Genomic DNA, 23,967 nt, shown 5'->3' with positions numbered 1-23,967 from the left:
TGAACGTTGGACGTAGTGAATTGTACCCGTTCTCGACTTCATTGCAGGTTTTGAAGAAAATTTCCTATAATTTCAAAACTTTCGCTTATCATCTATAGGATTTAAATCAGTTTCAGTGGGAAATAGATATATTTTTAAGTAGGGTAAGTTATAAGAATCGATATTTTAAATAAGAATTGAACTAAATCTAGAGTTATACAGCATTGTTTTTCTACCGCTGCCACATTTTTCGAAAGAATTATTTAAAACAGGAAAATAGAGATATGTATTTAATTTTTAGTCACTAGAAGTCGCTTTATACAAATTTTATGGGTGGAGTCAATATATAAGCAGACGATGTTTCTCTAACATAAATCACTTTTTTGGTTTATCTAATTTTATCGGTTGTACACGCAAATGCCAAAGCAATATAAAAAGCAAAATTTACCATTAATGTCATTAATCATTAATATGTGACCGTACAAGCGATATTAGGTTCGAGGTGGAAGCTTAGATCACCTAACCATGGACAGGCAAAGCCATGTTAAACCAGCATAAACCATTGCCGCCAAATGACAATGCGTAGCACGCGCCCGCAAGGTACTCTGGGAGACTTTCATTGCCGCACATGACCCACCAGCATTTTTATTGCATCTCACCTCTCTTCTCCAAGTTTCCACCAGTTTGTGCTTTTTCAATACCAATTTCACACTCCCTTTAATATCGTTTGGCCAACGTAGGCCGATTCTATTCCACCATATGGAGAAAAAAAGTTTTCTTTTTAGACGTGTAAAAACTTTTTACTTACTTTTCACACGCAGCGTTCCATCTTCCGTGGCCACATATATATCCACACGCATTTCCATTTTTGTTATTGATCGAAAAACCCGGCTGGCATCCTACTAGTCTCTCTTTCTCTGGGTTGCCAAAAGAATGACCCTTGTTTTCCTAAAACCCGAGTGACCTTTCCCAGCGATGAAAGGCTTGATCCGTTTTTGATATATATAAAGCCTACCAATGAATATGCCATTGCTTCTCCTGAATATTTAACTCTCAAATAAACACTTTTCATTACGCTCTATTGATTGATGCCTGAAAACCCACGTCATATCTTAAATGTAGAATAAACATTTTGATGGTTTCACCTGATTCAAGGCTTCCCTCCAGTTTAAACGCTTCCCTATGTTCTATTTAACCTTTTCAATCAGTTTCCCCATCATTTCAGTTCGAATGCATTCCAATATTCTGTCCTTAGTTCCAATGCTTCCCGAGGCTTTCCGTCAGCTTAATACTTTCTCATATTCTATCCTAAGTTTTAATAGTTTCCCATTTTCTGTCTTTGGTTTTAATGTTTCCACATAGTCAATAGTCCTGTTGTAATATTTCCACATCTTCTGTACACAGATTTAAGAGTTCGACATCTTATGTCCTTAGTTTCAATGTTTCCAAATCTTCTGTCCTTAGATTCAATGTTTCCAAATCTTCTGTCCTTAGATTCAATGTTTCCAAATCTTCTGTCCTTAGATTCAATGTTTCCAAATCTTCTGTCCTTAGATTCAATGTTTCCAAATCTTCTGTCCTTAGATTCAATGTTTCCAAATCTTCTGTCCTTAGATTCAATGTTTCCAAATCTTCTGTCCTTAGACTCAATGTTTCCAAATCTTCTGTCCTTAGATTCAATGTTTCCAAATCTTCTGTCCTTATATTCAATGTTTCCAAATCTTCTGTCGTTATAGTTTAGATATTTGCACATCTTATGCCCTTAGTTTTGATATTTCCACATGTGTTAACATTTCAAGATGTTTTACATCTTCTCTTTCCACATGTAGTTCTTCCACATGTTCTATCCACAGCTTACTTACCCATCTCGTTTCCAGTTTTAATGTTTCCACATCGTCTAGTCTCAGTTTCAATGATTCCCCATTCTGCACTCACTTTAAATACCCCAATTCAAAAATGGACTATCATTCCTTTGAGTTTTTATGCCTCTTTTATCCAATGGTTTTATGTTAAGAAAAGATCCTTATTCATGATAGATAGAGCTTTATTCACGACCTTTGCCTTTCTGCTTTTGTGCCAAAAATACCCTTTTATAGTCTTCTACTCTCGGACTTCTTTTACTAGCGCGAATTTCTCCTCGGTCTTCTAGCAAGTATGCTTAAAGATGGCCGCGGATAATCTCTTGGCGAAAAATACAGTCAGTGAGACGATGTGACGCCCGTTATAAGCGCCTTTTACGATAGAGGGTGTGATCCAATGCCCACTAGCGCAGATGCGGTATGAAAATGACTAGCGATGTGAAAATAGCGTTATTACCGATCAAAATTTAAATTACCATTCTTTTGATAATTTCTAAGGCTTTGAATCTGAGGGCCAATGTTTTGAAAATTATTGATCGGTTGATTACCATTATAAAGTTACGGTAAGATATAAATCTGTAATTTAAGATGGTATTAGGTAAAATACCTTTTAATTTTTGGTCAATAAATTACTTTTAATTTGCGGACAGTATATTACCGACTCACATCTCTAAAAATGACTATCACGGGCTGCTTGTCTCCAAAGGAGATTCACTCACTAGATGTATAAAATCCCATTCGCGATATTCAATCAGAGTGACCCAACTTGCACATCTCTTTTCGAGGAAAAGTTCCCCTAAAATGATGGAACATTTCCGTTACTTCCTTTATCAACATTAAACCTTATGGAGTAGTAAGAGCTATGTGGTGTACAAGAAAACACATTCTTTGAATCACCATTTCTATACTTGGGTATGATGGCAATAATTTTATCAAAGATAAAATATACTCTGAAAAAGATGGAAAAACCGCGTCTCAAAAATTATTATTAACAAACAAGTATTAATAAATAATTTTTCTAAATTAAAATGCGTACCGCTACTTCATGGACTTCGAAAAAGAATTATTCAAGAACCATTTATAAAATTTTTTATTATTTATGATAAGCATGATTAAATATTCATTATTTATCAAACAATTTGGCACACCCTTGTTGTATGACAAGCCAAGGAACAAAGGAAAATTACGATAGCACGGTCATATATAACACAAAACATTAAAATAAATACATTGATTTTGTGAAAAGTATATAGACATAAAAACGAAATGTACACTTCATTAACAATTCCCTACCTTTGGCTCTAGACAGCATGAAAACGGAGAAGCTCAACCGCCTGCAGGAACTAACCAATCAGGGAAGAGCTTCTTGACGTCAAAGGTATATAGAAAGTAGTGCATGATGCTGGCGATCAAAGCGTTAATTTTTGGTACTAGAGCTAGCTAGCATCTGCTAATTTATGAGCCTATTCACGGCTTGTTCTCTGTGCGAAGGTAATCATACGCAGAGGGGGTCGACACTTTTCTGGGATAAAGGATGCTGAGCTTCTCATATTATACGGCGCCAGCAAGTTTCAACGAAGTATACTTTCTGTTTTTATATCTATATACTTTTGATTTCATTTTGAGAAACAAATAATTGTTCCTCAAAAATAAAATTTTTAAAGGATAACGCCATATTTTTAAGTATGTAGTGCAGGAAAAGGCCAGACGGTAATGGATTGTAGAAGTGTTCCAAAATGTACATACGTAAAAGTATAAAACTCTCTTTCCAGGGGATTGCACGAAATAATGTTTCCCATGTGCACGCCACACAAATTTTCAACAACCCCTGTTTCTACTGCAACTCTACAGAAAACAATGATTTAGACTGATTTAGAAAAGTTATATTAGCAACTAATATTACTCCATTGAAACGAAAGCAATAAATTCATGATCACCCAACACTAGTGATGTAGCTACGTCTATGCTTTGTTTCTTTTATCTTTCGAAACTTAAGACACCAGACACGTCATCCAATTTCTTCTTTCAACAGCCTGTCTGGGCAAAGTTTGCTCTACCACCAAGGCGTACCCTTTGCATTTACAGGGCCATAAGTAAAGCGTTAGGTTAGGTTTAACTGCGGAACAAGCGCTTGTTGAAATGTACAGATAAACCCAGGATTAAATAAGTTCAAAAAGATTAATGAATGGAATTTCAGTTCTAAGGGTGTATGTAGGCCGTAAGTCTTTTCTCGACAGAAACAAAAGAATGATAGCCTTTTTATACTTTAAGTCCTAGTTAAGAATGTGGTGGGTTGCGAAAGATGGACCGTTTCGATCGTGTCTTTGATGGCGTTCCAACATGATAAAATTGTAAACAAGGCTAAGGGCTGAAAACATCTTTCCGCGAACCTTACGTTGAAAATGCCCATCAGAGAAAAAAGGAAGTAAAAATGTCATAATCATTTCCTCTTCGTCCGTCTTCAAACCCTTTGGTGTCCTCGTCCCACCTGACAGTAGAGTCAAAGCTAAAGACAGGCTTCACGTTCAAAGCGGATACTGTCTGGTCGTACGAAGTTTCAGTTCAGATATATGATCAAGTAGGTAGAGATTTTCGAAGGGTATTTTAGAAACAGGGGAAACATATTTTCGAGATATTCTATAGATCTTTAAGAGTCTCAGATAATCAAAGGGTTGGATACTTGCCATTTCTACGATTTTGAGGTGTTTCTTCGAGCAAAGGGTTGAACTTGAATAAAAATTCAAACTCTGTCTTCGCAAACTTCGTGTTCAGTGTAAAACGTTTCATAAAATCTGATTTTGTTTATCTAGAGGACAGAGTGCGCCTATCTCTCCCAAGAAAACGTCCGAAAAAACATAGGTTGCTTAGAAACCTTTTTATTCTGCGCCATCTGGATTTTAATGTTTGCAGCATGTTATCAAATATAGTTGGAACATTGCCTGAAAATCATTGAATGTGTGCACAAGTTAGGTAATTGGAAACTGGGTGTCGTGTTGTCTGGCGCGGGCTAGAGATGATTTGGTGCTGACCGCTTTTGAAAACTAGCCATACTTTAAGTTCTTCACTTCTGGTGAAAACTTACCTTACTCTAATTTATCCACTAGGTTTTAATCATTTAAATAAAACCCTAAAACTGGAAAGTTTCGCCCTCATTCATATCCTCTAAATGATCGATCCCTTCATTTAACCTATTGGCCCATACTCCAATCGCCAAAAGACCCTAACAAATATTAGGCCTACTACTTCTTCGACGACGACGACGACGACGAGGTACAAACGTATGCCCTTCAACGTTATACGACGTGGCTAAAAATGAAATGCTCGACTTTTACGACGAAAATAGTCCAAGTATTTAAAAGGGTATATGGGGGTGGTGAGAGTTTAGATGGTAGGGTTTTTATTATGGAAAAAGATGGTTTTCAAATATTTTCGAGTGCGTTCTTCAATGCAACGAGGGTCACCGAAAAGTAAAAGAGAATATTATTCTCGTTCTTATAAAAACAAATTGGCCACGCGGTAAAAATCCGCGAAGCGCGAAGGAAGGAAGATGCGAGCTACTGTGCATTTATGTGGATGAGGAGGACATGCCAGAGTAAGAATGTTCTATGAATTCAAAGACCCGGGACGACCTCGACTGTGATAAAAAGAACAGAAAACCGCATTCAAAGATCAAAACGCGAGTTCTGTGCACGTTTTCAGATTCAACTCAAAATACATTCGAGGCGAAAAAATTTCGTTATTGTGTGGGTCACGTAAATAAAAGCCTAATACGATTTGCGGAAACAGTTTAGTCACGATATAAAAGGGAGTTTTTCGTCCATACATATGTCCTTACACATTAACAGTGGAATACTGTTTAGTACCTTCGCATGATTGTCAGATGGGCAAATGAGCTATAAAGTTTAAATAAATATACAATAGCAGGAAGTAGAGAAGAAGACGTAATGCGGAGTTAACTAATAAACTACAGCGCAAGCCTAGACTCTCACAGTGGAAGAGAGGGTGTTACATTGCAAGGCTCGTTCTTGTCACTGTTTGTATTTTGAGTTACTAATTTGCGCCCTCTATCCAACACAAAATATACCATTTTCATGATGATGATTGCGCAACCACAGTCAACGGGCGCTCTTTTCCTTAGCAAGATTCTCGCAAGAGGGCAGTTCGTAGTGAGAGTTGGCGTTAATTCTCTAGCCGTTTACCGCGTGATAAGTTATAACCAAGCTTTGGAGTTAAGGTTTAAGGATTTCAATCTAAAGAAGGCGTACAAAATCTCTCATGTTCTACTCTTCCCTGACAATAGTTATAACACCTGGTTCAAATTATGTGCTCTGGCCTGTTGTTAGAGCCAGTACGCAGAAGACCTAACATCCATTTAGATTTAGGGAAGCAATATAACTCAGATCAACCGTATACAAAAACCAATGCTTTAATTAATATATGGACTTAATTTCGTGTTTTCTTCAGTGTGCTCGATTAAAACACTAGTTTTATACAAGGGCAATCGACATAATAGCGAATGTGACGAGTATTAAACCTAATTTCTATGTGCTTGAAACGATCAAGTTTTAAATGAGGGAAGATTTAAAAAACAAGATTCATAAATATAGAATTTAACTTAATTAATTTAATAGAGTGAAAGGTGACGTATTTTCATCCAAAAAACAATAGCTTAATGTCATAAAGGGGCGCAAGCTTTCCATCGACACTTAATTCGCCGAAAAAGAAGGTAATTGTAAAGATAAATTTCTGTAGAAACGTACACACGTACCCACAAATTCAGCGATATTAATATATACATAGTAAATAGAAAAGATCGAGTTCTATGGAAAGTCATTAGCTAAAGATATCTTCTTTCTCTGGCAGACGAATTACGTAAAGCATCTAAAATTGTTTTAATCAAGGATACTATAGAAACTACCTTCCTCTTTCTTATTTTATTTCCTTCCCATTATCCTTCACAGGTATAAAGGGAATCCGATAGATAAAAATAAATCAAGTTTCGGGATATTTGGAAAACGGAACGCGGCTGGGATGAGAGTGATGACGTTCTGTCTGATCTCGAAAAACGATTAAAGATCTTAAAGGAATAGGGACACTCCAAATCTAACCCGCTGCTTCTGTAATTTTCAAAATATGACAATCTTAAAAATCTATTTAAAACCTAACCACATTTCATTCGGTTCTAATAATTAAATGAAATTGGAATTTTAAATAGCTCCCACTTGTGCCAGAAGTTTCGCTATAATGCCGTCATCCAGATACATTGCAATAATGGTATGACAATTTGTGAAGGGTTTGGTTTAGAGCTAGGCTTAACATTTGAAGACAAAACTTGTGACCCGGGTTCGAGATAGAGGATATAACGACGCTACCTAGGAAATCGTTCAGAAACATCTAGCCTACTTTAATTTGTAAATTTATTTTAGTTAAGAAAGATGTATATTTTTGGGAATCATCGTAACTACTTAACTTTAAGATTGAAAGGTTTATGAACGTTTTTTTCGTGTTAGGTTTCAGTTGTTACTTTTCCTTTAAAGGCAGTGAAGCTTTGAAATAATTCATAGAAAAGACACAAGTTTGAAGTTAGTTGGGGATAAAATGAATGCCGTCTTTTACAGTATTTTAGGCTCCAGCCAAAACTAAAAAAATAAATGCTTAGTCTTTCATATTACGACTCAAAATTAAACCTTTCACTTTCAAACTGAAATACTGAATTGAAAGGAGGGGGTGTGTGAGCCTCTACTTTTGGGTTTCGAGCCGAGATTTATTCAGGCCTAGGCGTAGCCTTTTTTAAGGCTCGATACCGAGGGGTCCGACATTCCCAAAAAAAGTACGGGATTTCTGGATTTCGCCAAGATTTCGTGATTTCACTATTTGGCAAAGATTTCCAGAGATATTATATGATTTCGCCTAAAATTTCGGGATTTCTTCTTAGATTTCCCGATTTCGCCGAAGATTTCGAAATTTCCTCTCTGATTTCGCCAAAGATTTCTTCTTTGATTTCGGGATTTCACCTAAAATTTTCTTCTTCGATTTCACGATTTCGCCAAAGATTTCGTGATTTCACTATTTGGCAAAGATTTCCAGAGATATTATATGATTTCGCCTAAAATTTCGGGATTTCTTCTTTGATTTCCCGATTTCGCCGAAGATTTCGAAATTTCCTCTTTGATTTCGCCAAAGATTTCTTCTTTGATTTCGGGATTTCGCCTAAAATTTTCTTCTTTGATTTCACGATTTCGCCAAAGATTTCGGAATTTCATCTTTGATTTCGTAATTTCGTGATTTTGTGTGAGAAGCGTACGGGATTTCGTGTAAACGTCGGACCCCTCGCTCGATACCGCCTTTAAAATCTCGGATTCGAGCCTCGAGCCGAGTTATTGGCTCGAGTACTCGCAAAGGCCTAATTGAAAGATTTGCCTTTCATTCGCGTAGCAATTAGCGAAAAAGGTTTTCTTCCAACACCCTTTCAAAATAATTTTAAATATCGAGAAAGGTATGATTTTAGAATAACTTAACAACCAACTATAAATTTTACTTGTTTTGAAAATCATTTTAAAAGTAATCAAAAAATTCATTTTTTTATGCTCAGCTTGAATGTTAAAAAAAAGGAAAACCTTTCAATCGAGTTCATAGAGACTCTCTTTGAAGTTACGAGACACCCAAATTATTTAAGGTAACCTAAGACTTAACTATGGAGGATGAAAGAGACTGCTTAATTGAGTCGATCTGGGGGCAAACCTAAGAGAGCCCCTTAATAAAGATGGACGTGCTTTCATCATTCTCTCCGCTGTACCAATGGTATACCAAAAATTGTCTCCCACTAGGTTTTCGGCCCCACTAAGCCCTTATATTTCAAAGAAGCCATTTTTCCAGTCAACGACGCGTTAAAGCTAAACAACTTTCTTACGGGCCGGGAAGGAGCTGGTAATAGTAAACGCCAAAATCAAACTAAAGCTATACTACAGTTAAGCCTGACTTCCACTTTTTTAAAAACCATAGTTTCAGCCTTTAAGATCAGTACAACCTCGTAATAAAACACCTTAACGGCGATGACCGAAAGAAAACGTCCGCCAGCTTCTGGCCATACGGCGTTACGAGGTACCGTCCATCATCTCCTGTCGACTACACAAAACGGTCAATACCCAGTTCCAGAGAAATGAGCCCATTCCCTTCCCACTTTATAAGGCTTTTACCCATTCAACCAAGCGCTTCTAGATTTAACCTTGTCCAAGCACTTTATATTAAAAAGAGAGAGAAAAAAGTCTTTCCATACCGAAGTGCGTAAGACCGATGGCCAACTTCGCTTCTGGATGTGTTGATGAACGCAGACTTATTGAAATTAGCGAAGACCTTTAAGCAGGGGAAAAACTATGATCATCGGGATTGAAAATCTTTCACAATGCACGTTATTTTTGCAGAATAAAAATAGCAGACGACTAAATCTGGATTACACGGGGCATTGCACTTTCTAGTAGAATATACAACAAATTGGGAGACCAAAATAACCCGGTCCGATGATTGCATTTGCTCCGATTTGCCTACTGCGAACGAGGTGACAGACACACGCACAGACACGTCACCTCTCCTTGACGTCATCGTCATTCGGAGACCTAAAAATAATTGTGGTCTATTCTTCAATTTTTACCTCTCCGAGTGACGATGACGTCACGGAGAGGTATTACACCGGCCGTGTCTGTCTGTCTGTCTGTCTGTCTGTCTGTGTGTCTGTGTGTCTGTCTGTGTGTCTGTCTGTCTGTCAGACCCCACGTGACCGCGTTCGCAGTTTACAAATCGGAGCAAACAAATAGCCGATTTCCGGAACGCGTTCGCGGTTCACGGAAATTTGGCCATTCATCTACCAACACCAGTCTTTACTAACTGGCTTCTAAGCACCACAATCTGCTAGTCTTTGTCCATCCCACATGGACACTAGCCTGTACTTGCTGACTCGGAAGCACCACCATCTTCTGTTCTTCGTCAATCCCACATTGACACCAGCCTGTACTTGCTGGCTCGTAAGCACCACCATCTTCTGTTCTTCGTCAATCCCACATTGACACCAGCTTCTATGCACCACCATCTTCAGGTCTTTGTCCATTCCGGCTTCTTCTCCATCGTTATCGTTCGGTTTTAAGATATACGCGGCGATCGGCTAGGGTTACGAGAAACGTCTAGCCTCCCAATGGTAGGGCTTCCACCAAAGGTTCACGCGAATGCGTTTTTATCTATTATTATAATGGAAACGAATTGTATATATACCCCAAAATTTGAAGAAAGCGGGCAAGAGGGGTACCCTTCACTTTAAACGTCAATATTAGCAAAGTTTCGAAAGATAATAGGAACAACTTTATTTTAAACGATTTAACTATTTTTAAAGTTATTTACTGGCGATTAAAATAATTAATATCATTTATATTTAATTAATTATTTAAGATAAACTTATTTCTATGTAATGACACAAGTGAGAGTTTATATAGAACGAGTAATGAAAATTGCATCCGAATCGAAACACTACACGCACATCAAAGTTAATATAAAGCGAGTAGGATGATAAGATCTCTTACAAAACGATAACATTTCCTTTTTGCAGAATATTAAATGGAAATATTTTAAATATTTTTCGGCATTACTATTCTTTAAGTAGTTGTGTAGCTATAAAGCTCTGTTTCATCTTAATATTCCAAGAACATCTTTTGATATTAACATTTCAAATTTGGTGTTTACTTTTTAATTCAGCTTTAAACGCATTTTTTATATTCATTAGATAATATGGATGTTAATTCTTCATCTATCCACAAACGATTGGGTCTGTGAAATAAGATATCCTAGATTTAAACTAGAAATGACCTTGTTTCGCCTCCTCTTATAGGAGGTGTTAACGGTTCAGAGTGAGCCGAAAGTTAAATACACCCTTCAGTGATACATTTTAGGTCCTCATTAGAATTATTGAGGATACAAAGGAAATTGTTAAACGCTTAAGCCTTTGCTAAAGAGCTTGGCAACATTTCGCCAATTTGAACTATGTATTCTCGGTTTTTCTCATTGGCTGGTGGACCTGTGTTTAGAAAGTAAATTCGTCTCGGCTCGGAGAGGTTCATTTTGGTTTCCCAACTTGTTTATGATAAACACAAAATGTTTCATAAAAAAGTTGCATACTGCTTAAGAGATTGAAGTCAGATAGAACTTAGACTCGAAATGGGTCGTTCGGGTTTCTTAGATGGCGATTTAATAATTACCTCTCCGTGTGACGTAGTCCAGGAGAGGTTCTGTAACGGCCGTGTCTCTGTGTGTGTGTGTGTGTGTGTCTGTCTGTCTGTCTGTCCGTTGTTACACCCACGTGACCGCGTTCGCAGTTTGCGTATCGGAGCAAACGTGTTCGCCATTTCCGAACTGCTTTCACAGTCACGGAAATGGCTCCTCTATTTGAGTTCTCACACCACCATCTTCTGGTCTTTGTCCATCCCACACGGACACCAGTCTGTTCTTACTGGCTTCTAATCACCACCATCTTCTGGTCTTAGTCCATTCGATCTGGACACCAGCCTGTACATACTGGCTTCCAATCACCACCATCTTCTGTTCTTTGTCAATCCCACATTGACACCAGTCTGCACATACTGGCTTCTAACACCACCATCCACTGGTCTTCCGTCTATTCCACATAGACACCAATCTGTATCATTGGCTTCTACTCCATTATCATCGTTTGGTTTTAGGATATACGCGGCGATCAGCTAGGGTTACGAGAAACATCTAGCCTCCCTAAGGTGGGATCGCCACCAAAGGTTTCCGCAATTGCGCTTTTTCCTTACTATTATAATGGAAACGAATCGTATATATACCCCAAAATTTGAAGAAAGCGGGCAAGAGGGGTACCCTTCACTTTAAACGTCAATATTAGCAAAGTTTGAGATGATAATAGGTATAACTTTATGTTAAACGATTTAACTATTATTAATGTTAATTATTGAAGATTAAAATAATTAAAAATAATTATATTTATTTAAATATTAAAGATAAACCTCTCGTGCAAAGAGAGAGATTATCATTGCCTCCTATATCTACCAAGGCCTGTGCATGCGATATATTTCCTTCATTGCCTCCTATATCTATCAAGGCCCCTGCATTGTGATATATTTCATTCATTGCCTCCTATATCTATCAAGGCGCGTGCATTGTGATATATTTCATTCATTGCCTCCTATATCTATCAAGGCCCGTGCATTGCGATATATTTTTCAAAACAACAACAAAAATGGGAAGCTCCTCTCAGAAACATAATAATTTCTTTTCTCTGTATATGAAATGAAAATATGGATAATATTGCGCTCCTTCTTTAATGGTATGAATCATTGCCTGTCTATTAATATTTTACGTAGGAGTAATACGTTTTTAGCGAAGTCTAGAGAGGATAAACATAAGCGAGATTGTTTCGGAAAAAAAATTACTGCTTCCACTAATGGGTTTATATTCCTTGTTACTGTTGTATAGAGTAATCATGATAAAAGCTTAAACAATTACGAGAGGACAGACCTTTTTTATCCTCTTGTTTTATTCTTAACAAGAATATAAAACATTTATTTTGTATCAAAAAATATTTTTGGTGCTAAGATTGCTTTAAAAAAATCCAAACGGTTAGGCATTGGTAAAAAAGACAAATGATATTTTTCAAATGTAATGAGATAACGCCCACCTAGTTGAAAATTGCCCTTTTTTATCCGCGGGAGCCATTCTTAATGAGAATTTCGATGCTAGTAGGTTGTCAATTAAACTACCGGTATATTATTGTTGTTGGAAATTGGATATTAAGTCAAATTAAGTGGTTGTAAAGAGCCAGCAGGTTTTTGCCGCTTCTTTTTGTGAGTATTTGATTTTTGTATGTAAAATGGAGTAAGATAATGTTGAGAGTAAGGATGAAATGCGGAAGCGCAAAGCGCGGGAAAGGATGAGGGCAAAAAGGTCGACGTTTTCATTGGATACTTAAGGTTATATAATCTTCTCGACACGGAGAGGTAATATTTTGGTTTTCCCAACTTGTTTTCTTCTAAATATGTACAGATATTTTTAAAAACTGTATTTGTGGACAAAGACTTTAAAAGTAAAAGATAAGAGAAGAAAATAAAATTACTTACAAGTACCAAATTTTAACGTTTAGAGACATGATTATAAAACATCAATTATTTGTACAAAAATTCCAACCCGCTGAGGGACTTCAAGTTAACTTTGAATTACATGTAGATTTACATTAGTTTGTAATGTTTTTTAATACTTTTCACTACGTAATAACTACCCTCCAACAAACAGGGTAGAAAGAGAGGGAGTGGAAGGCTTGGCTGGAGTATTTTCTTTTTTAAAATTTTCCTCTAAACTTCCGGTGCGCGCGCGCATCTATCTCTGCCCTCTAATTGGCTGGAATACGGTGAACCGGATATTAGGAGTAAAATATATCAAATAAATAAAAAAGAAAGGCAAAAACTCAATAAAATAAATACCTGGCCAAAGCCGCTAGCTTCAACTTCTCCTTTTTATCCCTTCTTCGCCTCCAACTCGAGGGAATTTTTGAAACAATTCACATCAAAATAAATATTTTTATTCTACAATCATGCAATAATTTAAACCCATGACTAACTACATATTCTTTATCCCATAGCCCATTAGGTATTTTTTAATTTTATAACACACAAGATGTTTTATATATAATTTTTGAAATCTAATCGCTGAACTCTATCGAAAATTTACGATTAACCGCTTTTTGCTTGACATTTCTGAAATATAAATAAAAATTACATGATCAGAAATGGAGATTATTCCACGAGGGAACGGCAGGTATAATGATAAACTATATGAAGAGGAAAAGCTAAAGCACCTAATTAAAAACTAATTAACCAAGTGGACAAACTGGAATTGAACCTATGTCCCTTGAGGTGCTGCAGGGTGGACCGTGAACTACTGTGTTCAGCGGCCATGTCAATTCTAACTGAGATAATTAGAGCTATAGCTCATTCCCTTATTGTTTTATTTGTCTCTTGGAAAAAAATTAAGCTGTATCTTAAGAGGAGCGGTAAGGGAACGAGTTTTTAGCCCACGCGAACCGATCATAGTCTGAGGTGTAATTGCTGTCCTATACGGTATTTACGAGAGGTATTTCTGTGGGCGCTTCCATATCCTGTCGGTAAGCCTTGTGTGGCTTTTGAAAGTGGCTAACATTCCCTTTCAGTGGTAACCTTCTAAATCCCGTATAGTATCTCCAATTTAAATTTTATATAAAGTTGGGCCAGTCGCTCGAGCAGATCGAGACGCAGGGAGACATAAATAGTTTAATGGAAGGCTAGCGCTTACTACTCCTTTTAAAATACATACTCCGTGACCTAATCCCCATTGAAAACAGTCTATAGGGTATACGGACGTTTCTTTCAAGTTCTAATTTTCAGCTCATGTTTTCCTTTTATTAAAGCGATTTTACTTTTAACTTACGAAATGGCGATTTACGGGTGGTCGCTTAAAACACAAGTTACCTGAAACTCCTCTGTCCACAACTTGATTTTATCAATAGGTGCCTCTGTTGTAGCGCAGTGTGCTTTATGCCAGGATAACTATTTTCAGTCAATTAAAAAGTAAAAACGGTTAATAGTATCTGGACGTAATGAGCATGGTTAGTTTTTAGTACCTCGTTATTGTCATTCGCGCCTTCTACATAATGGCAAAGCTGACGAAATGCCGTCCACTCTTTATTGTAATGTTTTCTCGTGCAAATGGCGATAAAGCTTTCCAAAGACTATTCAAGGAGTGATAATATCATGGAAATTTCCATTAAATTAACAGGGTTCATAAAAGGTTGCGTAATTAATGTTTTGAGAAACGTTTCAAATAGATATTTTTAGGGGCACACGCTCGTACCTTGCGGGTTTTGGCACATCGATGTCTTTCTTTGCAGTTCTGAAATATTAAGTCCGCAATTTTTTTTACACATGGAGACTTATTCCAATTTTGTCCATGGTAAGATGCTTCTAAAAAGTTGTACAAGACTTTTAAGAACTTCATTATAAATATTGTGTTATGGATGACTTTATGGGCGATAGTAGCGACTCTGTCTATGATATTTTTTGAGGAATTTTCTTTTCAAAAGTAGTTGTAAAAAGCAGAGTTATTTATAATACCAATTTGTACAATCAATTTTATAGTTCGCAATTTAAACACGAAATCGCATTTTTCCACCCAAAATAACATAATCAATGATAAATTTCTGGTTTTACTTGGAAATAGCTTTTTCTTTAATGTAAGATTTAACTTGAGCAGCATGGATTTTTACTCTTCTTAAAGCTTATAATTTGACTTTTGTAAATGTTCTTATTACGCAATTTTTGTTTAAATTGTTAAAATTTTAATCAAAAAATCCACAAGCTAAACTTCAAACTCAGCCAACTTTTATTTTTGTAAGATGTGTATTTGAATAGTAAGATATCGCCAATTTTTATAATAAAACGGCGTAACTAAATTTTAATAAAACTTTAAACTTGGACCGTTTTCAAGTTCAAATCAGTTTTGCAAAGATAATCGAGGACAAAATTTTAGAATAATTCTCGTTTTGAGCATTAGATATGGTCTTAGCGTCTTTCAAGTAAGAATAAACAACTAACTTCAATCGTGATTAAGAAATATTCATGCATAATTGAACAGTATAGACAAAACTTACTACATAGTTTTGACATCAAGAAGTAATGATCCTTTGTTGGCCCATCAAATGATTTCGAACTGATTGAAGCCAGAACAGAGAAAATAACAACACATTTCAGATCCATTTCAACCTAAAAAGAAATAGTAGGGTTAAGTTTCTGTAGAAACAACTACTTAAAAGGTTGAAGATTTTATCATCAAACCGCAAGCGCAAGACTCTCTACATTATAATGACTTACGTTATCGAGTGAAAAGTTTAAAATGCTGAACCAACGTGTATTATTTTATAGGACAGTTTAAGTTTAATACATTATAAACAATACAATTATAAAACCACGAGAATCTCTCCGCATTGATTTCGAGTGAAAGTTTTAAAGGCTACGTGTTATTAGTTTCAATATGCAAACTTGAAAGAATATGAATATATTGCTATCTGTTATGTCAGGATATTCGAATTAAAACGCGCAGTCGTATATTTCTTTTGAAAATAAATATTATCTTGTTATATACTGTGTCATTCTGTTCAGAAGAATGGCCAAATTTAATGGCAAATTGAAAAAAGGAAGTTCTATTTTCAATCTGCGAAAAACCGTTATATGTCTGATACAATTGCGAAATCATGAACTCCCTGACATAAACAATAAACCCCCTTACTCTGTACAGCGAATAACTGTTTTGCTATAATTTATTAATTAAAATAATATACTTAGACTTAATTGTTGGAGAGCGCAGGGATATGAATTTGAGCAGCCTGAAGCATTGCGGAAACCGCGAGGGGCTAGCCACTTGTGAAATCAAGTGTACACTCGACATGAAATCATTTTGAAATCAAAATAAAATCTTGAAATCATTTTGAAATCAAAGTGAATTCTTGAAATCATTTTGAAATCAAAGTGAATTCTTGAAATCATTTTGAAATCAAAGTGAATTCTTGAATTCGTAGTGAAATCATATTGAAATCGTAGTATAATCATATTGAAATCGTAGTGAAATCATAATGAAATCGTAGTGAAATCATAATGAAATCGTAGTGAAATCAAAATGAAATCGTAGTGAAATCATAATGAATTCTAGAAATCGTCTTGAAATCATTTCGAAATCAAAACGCAATCTTGAAATCATTTCGAAATCAAAACGCAATCTTGAAATCATTTCGAAATTAATATGAAGTCTGGAAATTATTTTGAATTCAAATTGAATACTTGAAATCATAGTGAATTCATAGTGAAATCATTGTGAATTCTTAGTGAAATCATTGTGAATTCTTGAAATCTTGGTCTATATTGGTTAAATCATTGTGAATTAGTATTAATCCTATAGGTAAATTCGAATATTACCCCAACGTCCATGTTTCTCTTTACACAATAATATTCAAATTGGTCTATTCCGAAGTATATTTAAGATGTTTGCATGACTCAGGCCGTGGGAAAATTCCGCGCTCGGTTCCGCGCCTAGTGCGGCCTAGTGGTGATTTTCCGAGGGGTCGGTCATTCATGAAATCCCGTACGCTACCCGTGAAATCCAATTTAAGAAATCCGAAATCAATGCTGATTTCGAAATCAAATAAAAAATCCGAAATCAGCAACGAAATCACAAAATCGGTAAAGAAATCATAAAATCAGTAAAAAAAATCACAAAATCAACATAAAAATCACAAAATCAGAAGCAAAATCAGTAAAGAAATCGTGAAATCCATTACAAAATTCACGAAATCCAAAATCAAAAGAAATCACAAAATCCGACGAAATTACGGGGAAAAATCTCAAAGACCGAGGAAATCACGCAAAAAACCTCAAAATCCCAGGAAATCACGCGAAAAACCTCAAAATCCAACGAAATCACGCGAAAAACCTCAAAATCCAACGAAATCACGCGAAAAACCTCAAAATCCAACGAAATCAAGGGGAATATCGCAAAATCAGTCGAAATCACGGTAAAAATAGCAAAATCCGACGGAATCACGGGGAAAATCTCAAAATTCGATGAAATCCATTGGATTTTATCAAATTCTGAAATCAAACAAAATCCGACGAAATCAAACGAAATCAAATGAAATCCGACGAAATCAAATGGGATTTCGAAGTCCCGTACACTTTTTCCTAAACGTCCGACCCCTCGTGATTTTCCGTGATTTACCAGGCTAGCTAGATAGTGATTTCCTTGTAATTCTTGTGATTTCCTTGTAATTCTTGTGATTTCCTTGTAATTCTTGTGATTTCCTTGTAATTCTTGTGATTTCCTTGTAATTCTTGTGATTTCCTTGTAATTCTTGTGATTTCCTTGTAATTCTTGTGATTTCCTTGTAATTCTTGTGATTTCCTTGTAATTCTTGTGATTTCCTTGTAATTCTTGTGATTTCATAAAAATTTAGATTGAATTCATATGAAATCCTTGGAAATCAGACTGAATTCATATGAAATCCTTGGAAATCAGATTGAATTCATATTAACTCATATGAAATCAGTTTGAATTCATATGAAATTATGTGAATTCTTTGGAAATCACATGAATGCTTTGGAAATCACATGAATTCTTTGGAAATCACATGAATTCTTTGGAAATCACATGAATTCTTTGGAAATCACATGAATTCTTTGGAAATCACATGAATTCTTTGGAAATCAAATTGAATTAATTTGAAATCAAATTGAATTCAGTGGAAATGAAATTGAATTCATTGGAAATCAGATTGAAATCATTGGAAATCAGATTGAAATCATTGGAAATCAGATTGAAATCATTGGAAATCAGATTGAAATCATTGGAAATCAGATTGAAATCATTGGAAATCAGATTGAAATCATTGGAAATCATTTGAAATCGCTTGAAATCTTTGAACTCGCTTGAAATCATTTGAAATCGCTTGAAGTCATTTGAAATCGCTTGAAGTCATTTGAAATCGCTTGAAGTCATTTGAAATCACTTGAAATCTGAAATCACTTGTACACTTTTTCGCCCAGTGGCAAGCCCCTCGGGAAACCGTTTGAAAGCCGTAACGGCGGCCTTGTCCAAGATAGAACTCAGTTGTTTGCCCTTTCCTTTCATAGGACTAGCGAATCCCAACGCGATTCACAAACGACATCACAGTCTCTTAGAAAAAAAGGCGCTGAAATGAATGGGTTATCTCTCTTATGTTACAAATAATAATATAAATAATTAATGACTAATTATTTTTTCGGTAAACTATTTCCGTTATTTTTTCGCGTAGTACTTACTACTTATTGAAAAAGATTTTAATAATGGTGGTGCTTTGATTTTAAAGTGAAAAGGTCTTCAAGTTAAACTTCATTTCTTTGACTTCTTTATTTTTTAATGCTTAACAATAACGTAATAATTACCTTCCAGCTCGAGGGAATTTTAAATAATTCACTTCACATCAAAATATATATTTTTATTCCACAACCTTACAGATAATTTAATCCCATAGCAAATTAGGTATTTTTTAACTTAATAACACCCAATATATTTTATATATCATTTATGCAATGAAATCGCTGATTTCTATCGAAAAAAGATTAACCGCTTTTTGCTTGACATTTCTGAAATATAAATAAAAATTACCTGATTAGAAAAGTAAATTAATCCACGAGGGAAACGCAGATAATAATAAAAGCTATGGGGAGGAAAAGCAAAAGAACCAAGTTAAAAACAACTCAAGCAAACTGGAATCGAACCTATGTCCTTTGAAGTATTGCAGGGTGGCCGTGAACCGCACTGGGTTCAGCGGCCATGTCAATTCTAACTGAGATCATTTGTGCTATAGCTCATTCGCTCATTATTCTATTTGTCTATTGGAAAAAATTAAGATGGGTATATTCTTTTCAAAAGGTAAGGGGTAAAATATAGTCTGGTTTTCGAGCATCGTTTTTATATTAAGAAGGAACATCCAGTTTGTGGTTCCAAAGACGTTAGACATGGCTTCAAACAAATGGACTTTGGTGGACTGGTAACGTTGACGTCCTATATAACGTCTTTGGACCTACCAATCGGTAGTATCGTCTTAACCCTGTATCTCGAAATGAAGTCTGTATCTTAAAAGGAGCGGTAAGGGAACGAGTTTTTAGCCCATGCGAACCGATCATAGTCTGAGGTGTAATTCCGGGTCATTTTTGAAAAGATCGCTGTCCTATACGGTATTTACGAGAGGTGTTTCTGTGGGCGATTGCATATCCTATGGGTAAGCCGTGTGTGCCTTTTGAAAGTGGCTAACATTCCCCGTTGGTGGACAAGCTTCATAAAATTTGATATTTCATGGATCCGTGGCGCAAATGCCATGGATTACTCCGAGCCAGACTCGGGGAGAGACAATTTACTTCTCCACTTAAATTACATACTCTAAGTTCTAAGATCTATCCTCCTTTGGATAGTCTATAGGGTATATGGACGTTTCTTTTTTCCTTCGAGTTCTAATTTTCAGCTCATGTTTTCCTTTCCCTAAGGCGATTTTACTTCTAAACTTATGAAATGGCGTTTTACGGGTGGTCCCTTAAAACACAAGTTACCTGAAACTCCTCGATCCATAACTTTGCTTTATTTTCAGGTGCCCATCCAGCAGCGCAGTTTGTTTTAAACCAGGAAGACTATTTTCAGTAAATTAAAAAGTAAAAACGGTTAATAGTAACTGGACGCAATGAGCATTGTTAGTTTTCCTTACAGTATCATTTTCTTTTCCGTCTTCTATATTATCGCAAAGCTTACGAAATGGACTCCTTTTGTCCTGTATGTTACGTCGATATGTGCAATCTTTCACACGTTTTTCATAAGACTATTCAAGTTTCCATGAAATAAACGGGGTTCATAAAAGGTTATTTAATTGATGTTTGAGAAGCGTTTCAAATAGATATTCTTAGGGACAAACGTTCGTACATTGATGCTGGAACATCGATGTGCAGCTTGGCAGTCCTGATAAATTATGCCTGCAAATTTTTTAACACATGGAACCTCATTCCAATTTTCTCCATGGTTAGATGCCTCTACAAAAGTTGTACGAGAATTTTACGGATTTCATTATAAATATTGTTTTATAGATGACTTTTGTGAGCGATCGTAGCGACTTTGTCTAACATATTTTTTTGAGGAATTTTTCTTTTCAAAAGTAATTGTTAAAAGCAGAGCTATTTAAAATACAAATTTGTATAATCAAATGTAGTTCACAATTTTAACGCACAATCGCATTTTTCCAACCTTAATATCAAAGTCAATGATAAATTTAATGTAAGATTTAACTTGAGGCAGCACAGGATTTTACTCTTCTTAAAGCTTATAATTTGCCTTGTGTGAATGTTGTTCACATTATGTAATTTTTGTTAAATTCTCTGCGATTTTATTTTAATCGAGCTAAACTTGAAATTCAGTCAATTCTTATTTCTGTAAGATTTGTAGAGTAAGAGATCGCCAATTTTTATAAAATAAAACCGCGTAACTTAATTTTAATAAAACTTTAAACTTGGATCTTTTTCAACTTCAAATCAGTTTTGTAAAAATATCCGAGGACAAATTTTTTAAAGAAGAATAGTCGTTTTGAGCATTAGCGTCTTTCATGTAAGAATAAACAACTAACTTCAATCGTGATTAAGAAATATTCATGCATAATTGAACAGTATAGACAAAAACTTACTACAGAGTTTTGACACCAACAAGTACCGATCCTGTCTTATTCCACCAAATGATCTCGAACTGATTGAAGCCAGAACAAAGAAAATAACAACACATTTCAGATCCATTTGAACCTAAAATGAAATAGTAGACTTAAGTTTCTGTAGAAAAACTACTTAAAAGATAAAGGTTTTTGGTCATCAAACCGCAAGACTCTCTACATTATTATGACTTACGTTATCGAGTGAAAAGTTTAAAATGCTAAACGTACGTGTATTATTTCTATTTCAGAAGGCAGTTAAGTTCAATACATATTGTTATCTGTAATCTCTCCGCATAAATTTGGAGTGAAAGTTTTAGACGCTACGTGTTATTAGTTTCAATGTGCAAACTTGAAAGAATATGAATATATTGCTATCTGTTATGTCAGGCGGTTCGAATGAATACATGCTGTTCTTTAATTTCATCGCATTCGTATTTGTTTTGAAAAGAAACATTATCTTGTTATATACTGTGTCATTCTGTTCAGAAGAATGGCTAGTATTTAATGTTTTCATCGCAAATTTATAAAAGGGAGTTCTATTTTCAATCTGCGAAAAACCGTAATGTCTGATAATATTGCGAGATCGTGAAATGGGGCTAGAATTTCAAAATCTAGCCCAATGGCTATATTCCCGATAGACCGAAATCCCAATCGTCCGAATATGCCCTAAAAAATACATCAATATAACTTGAAACACGATAGCCGTCAGCGATTCGGTGGTGTAGTTTTAAAATATATAAATTAAATGTTTCGTGATACTAATTAAAACGCTCACTTTCATTCCTTTCAAGGCAAGAGATATTTAGAATTAATTAACAAATTGTGCTTAAAATGAAGTATAATCTTAATGGTAGTTCCATCAATTTTTAAGTTTTAAATTAAAATTTTAATATTTTGGTTTCGGGTAGGTTAGGTTAGGTTCGGTTAGGTTATTTTCCTATTAATTAGCTACCACCTTTTCCAAAACATTCTCCTACTAATTAGCTACCACCTTTTCCAAAATATTCTCCTTATAGTTAGCTGCCACCTTTTAAAAAACAATGGTTCCAATAATTCGTTGCCACCTTTTCCAAAATATTCTCCTATTAATTAGTTGCCACCTTTTCCTAAATATTTTCCTATTAATCAGCTGCCACCTTTTCCTAAATATTTTCCTATTAATCAGCTGCCACCTTTTCCTAAATATTTTCCTATTAATCAGCTGCCACCTTTTCCAAAATATTCTCCAATTAATTAGCTGCCACCTTTTCCAAAATATTCTCCTACTAATTGGCTGCCACCTTTTCCAAAATATTCTCCTACTAATTAGCTGCCACCTTTTCCAAAATATTCTCCTACTAATTAGCTGCCACCTTTTCCAAAATATTCTCCAAATAGTTAGCTGCCACCTTTTCCAAAATATTCTCCAAATAGATAGCTGCCACCTTTTCCAAAACATTCTCCTACTAATTAGCTGCCACCTTTTCCAAAACATTCTCCTACTAATTAGCTACCACCTTTTCCAAAATATTCTTCTAATAGTTAGCTGCCACCTTTTCCAAAACAATGGTTCCAATAATTCGTTGCCACCTTTCCCAAAATATTCTGCTATTAATTAGCTGCCACCTTTTCCAAAATATTCTCCTATTAATTGGCTGCCACCTTTTAGAAAATATTCTCCTACTAATTAGCTGCCACCTTTTCCAAAATATTCTCCTATTAATTAGCTGCCACCTTTTCCAAAATATTCTCCTAATAGTTAGCTGCCACTTTTTCCAAAATATTCTCCTATTAATTAGCTGATAACGTGATAAATATGTCTTAAAATAATTAAAAACAAAACTACAATTCCCTTTAAAAAGTAAATTTTCGGGGATCCGAAAGTATTTGGTTCTTCTAAACTAAAATAGGTGCTTAATATTTTACAGAATGTTCGCGTATGGTTCTCAATTTCTTTGACCATTATTTTATTATAAGTCAAAGAAATTGTTTGCTTGCAAAGATGCAAGCTTTGCGCTCCCGGGAATTAAATTAATTTTAGTTCCATCGGGTGTATATGCGCATGCATTCTTGTCCCAATGGACCAAATCCGAAACCCGAAGAAGTGAGGGTTTTCGCTCCAATGGGACTGTCCCATTGGACCGAATCCGCCAAAAGTGCGGGTTTTTCGGTTGATTGAGACTGGTTTCGGCCGAATGCGATTCGGTCCAATGGGGCAGAGCCCGTGAAATCCCTGACTTAAACAATAAATCACCTTACTCTGTAAAGTCAATAACTGTTTTTCTATAATTTATTAATTAATGGTCCATTTTACCAAACGCCTGACGAGCGCCTCGAAGTATAACAAAAACGAGACATCTGATAAATTTCCGAAATCATAAAATCTCTGACAGAATTTAAAATCTCTAAAACTTTGAGGATTTGGAGATTTTGAAGAAATCGTGAAATCCCGCAGGGTTCGGCGAAAGACAGAGAAAGACAATTATGAAGATTAACTAGAACTTTTAAGAGCTATTAACTTCGAAAAACTGTGTTATCTGATACAATTGCTACATTACGAACAGTTCCAAAAGCTATAGCTGAGAAGGGAACAGACAATTTTATTTTACCAATACCTATTCATCTGAGTGTTATACATGGTAGTTTTTACGTAACCGAAATTGATAAAATTGAACTCTATTTTCTATCAGCATCAGACGGTGTTAAATGTCCGAAAAATGTATCGTTTATTTAACCATACCTGATCTTACACTTCATAAATCAAATGGGAGTTGCTTGCTTTTTCATACCCTTGATTGTCAATACATTTTCTTGATTATTATAAACTTCTTCATT

The 23,967-nt window shown here is 35.4% G+C and overlaps 3 protein-coding genes across 9 annotated transcripts in view; 1 reads left to right on the top strand and 2 right to left on the bottom strand.

Annotated features, from left to right (window-relative positions):
- LOC149610608 (potassium voltage-gated channel protein Shaw-like) overlaps nt 1-23,967 on the top strand; it is a 519,915-nt gene that overhangs the window by 148,892 nt on the left and 347,056 nt on the right. The window lies entirely within an intron of this gene.
- Nucleotides 12,540-16,286, bottom strand: LOC149610623 (uncharacterized). The gene is made up of 8 exons (XM_089859068.1): nt 16,222-16,286; nt 15,535-15,646; nt 14,739-14,848; nt 14,509-14,616; nt 14,357-14,434; nt 13,334-13,606; nt 12,974-13,250; nt 12,540-12,885 (listed from the first exon to the last, which is right to left on the bottom strand). Exons 2-6 carry the CDS (start codon nt 15,638-15,640, stop codon nt 13,583-13,585), a joined length of 426 nt encoding a protein of 141 aa, XP_089715194.1. The 5' UTR covers nt 15,641-15,646; nt 16,222-16,286; the 3' UTR covers nt 12,540-12,885; nt 12,974-13,250; nt 13,334-13,582.
- On the bottom strand, nt 18,892-21,684 carry LOC149610622 (uncharacterized). 2 transcript variants are annotated; one of them, XR_016376613.1, is made up of 6 exons: nt 21,133-21,684; nt 20,382-20,488; nt 20,170-20,280; nt 20,018-20,095; nt 19,850-19,949; nt 18,892-19,054 (listed from the first exon to the last, which is right to left on the bottom strand). XR_016376613.1 is itself a non-coding variant. In XM_089859067.1 (5 exons), the coding sequence occupies exons 1-5, from the start codon at nt 21,236-21,238 to the stop codon at nt 19,031-19,033; spliced, it is 426 nt and encodes a 141-aa protein (XP_089715193.1). In that variant the 5' UTR covers nt 21,239-21,684; the 3' UTR covers nt 18,892-19,030. The 2 variants fall into 2 exon arrangements, 1 of the variants encoding a protein (XP_089715193.1); XM_089859067.1 differs by lacking the exon at nt 19,850-19,949.

This window comes from Phalangium opilio, unplaced genomic scaffold (genome assembly GCF_054372755.1).
Source record: "Phalangium opilio isolate 3A_F unplaced genomic scaffold, DU_Popi_V2 ptg000329l_1, whole genome shotgun sequence".
NCBI lineage: Eukaryota > Metazoa > Arthropoda > Arachnida > Opiliones > Phalangiidae > Phalangium > Phalangium opilio.
The sequence above is the reverse complement of the archived record's forward strand: the minus strand, read 5'-3'. Positions and strand labels throughout refer to the sequence as shown.

What these genes read in the sequence shown, in the direction of transcription:
- LOC149610623 (XM_089859068.1), bottom strand. Translation starts at nt 15,640, where the DNA reads ATGGATCTGAAATGTGTTGTTATTTTCTCTGTTCTGGCTTCAATCAGT. An exon ending in GATGTGCCAAAACCCGCAAG is followed by an intron (nt 14,617 to 14,738) that starts GTACGAGCGTGT and finishes CTCCTTGAATAG; the next exon opens with TCTTTGGAAAGCTTTATCGC. An exon ending in GCGCGAATGACAATAACGAG is followed by an intron (nt 14,435 to 14,508) that starts GTACTAAAAACT and finishes GACTGAAAATAG; the next exon opens with TTATCCTGGCATAAAGCACA.
- LOC149610622 (XM_089859067.1), bottom strand. Translation starts at nt 21,238, where the DNA reads ATGGATCTGAAATGTGTTGTTATTTTCTTTGTTCTGGCTTCAATCAGT. An exon ending in ATCGATGTTCCAGCATCAAT is followed by an intron (nt 20,281 to 20,381) that starts GTACGAACGTTT and finishes AAACTTGAATAG; the next exon opens with TCTTATGAAAAACGTGTGAA. An exon ending in ACGGAAAAGAAAATGATACT is followed by an intron (nt 20,096 to 20,169) that starts GTAAGGAAAACT and finishes TACTGAAAATAG; the next exon opens with TCTTCCTGGTTTAAAACAAA.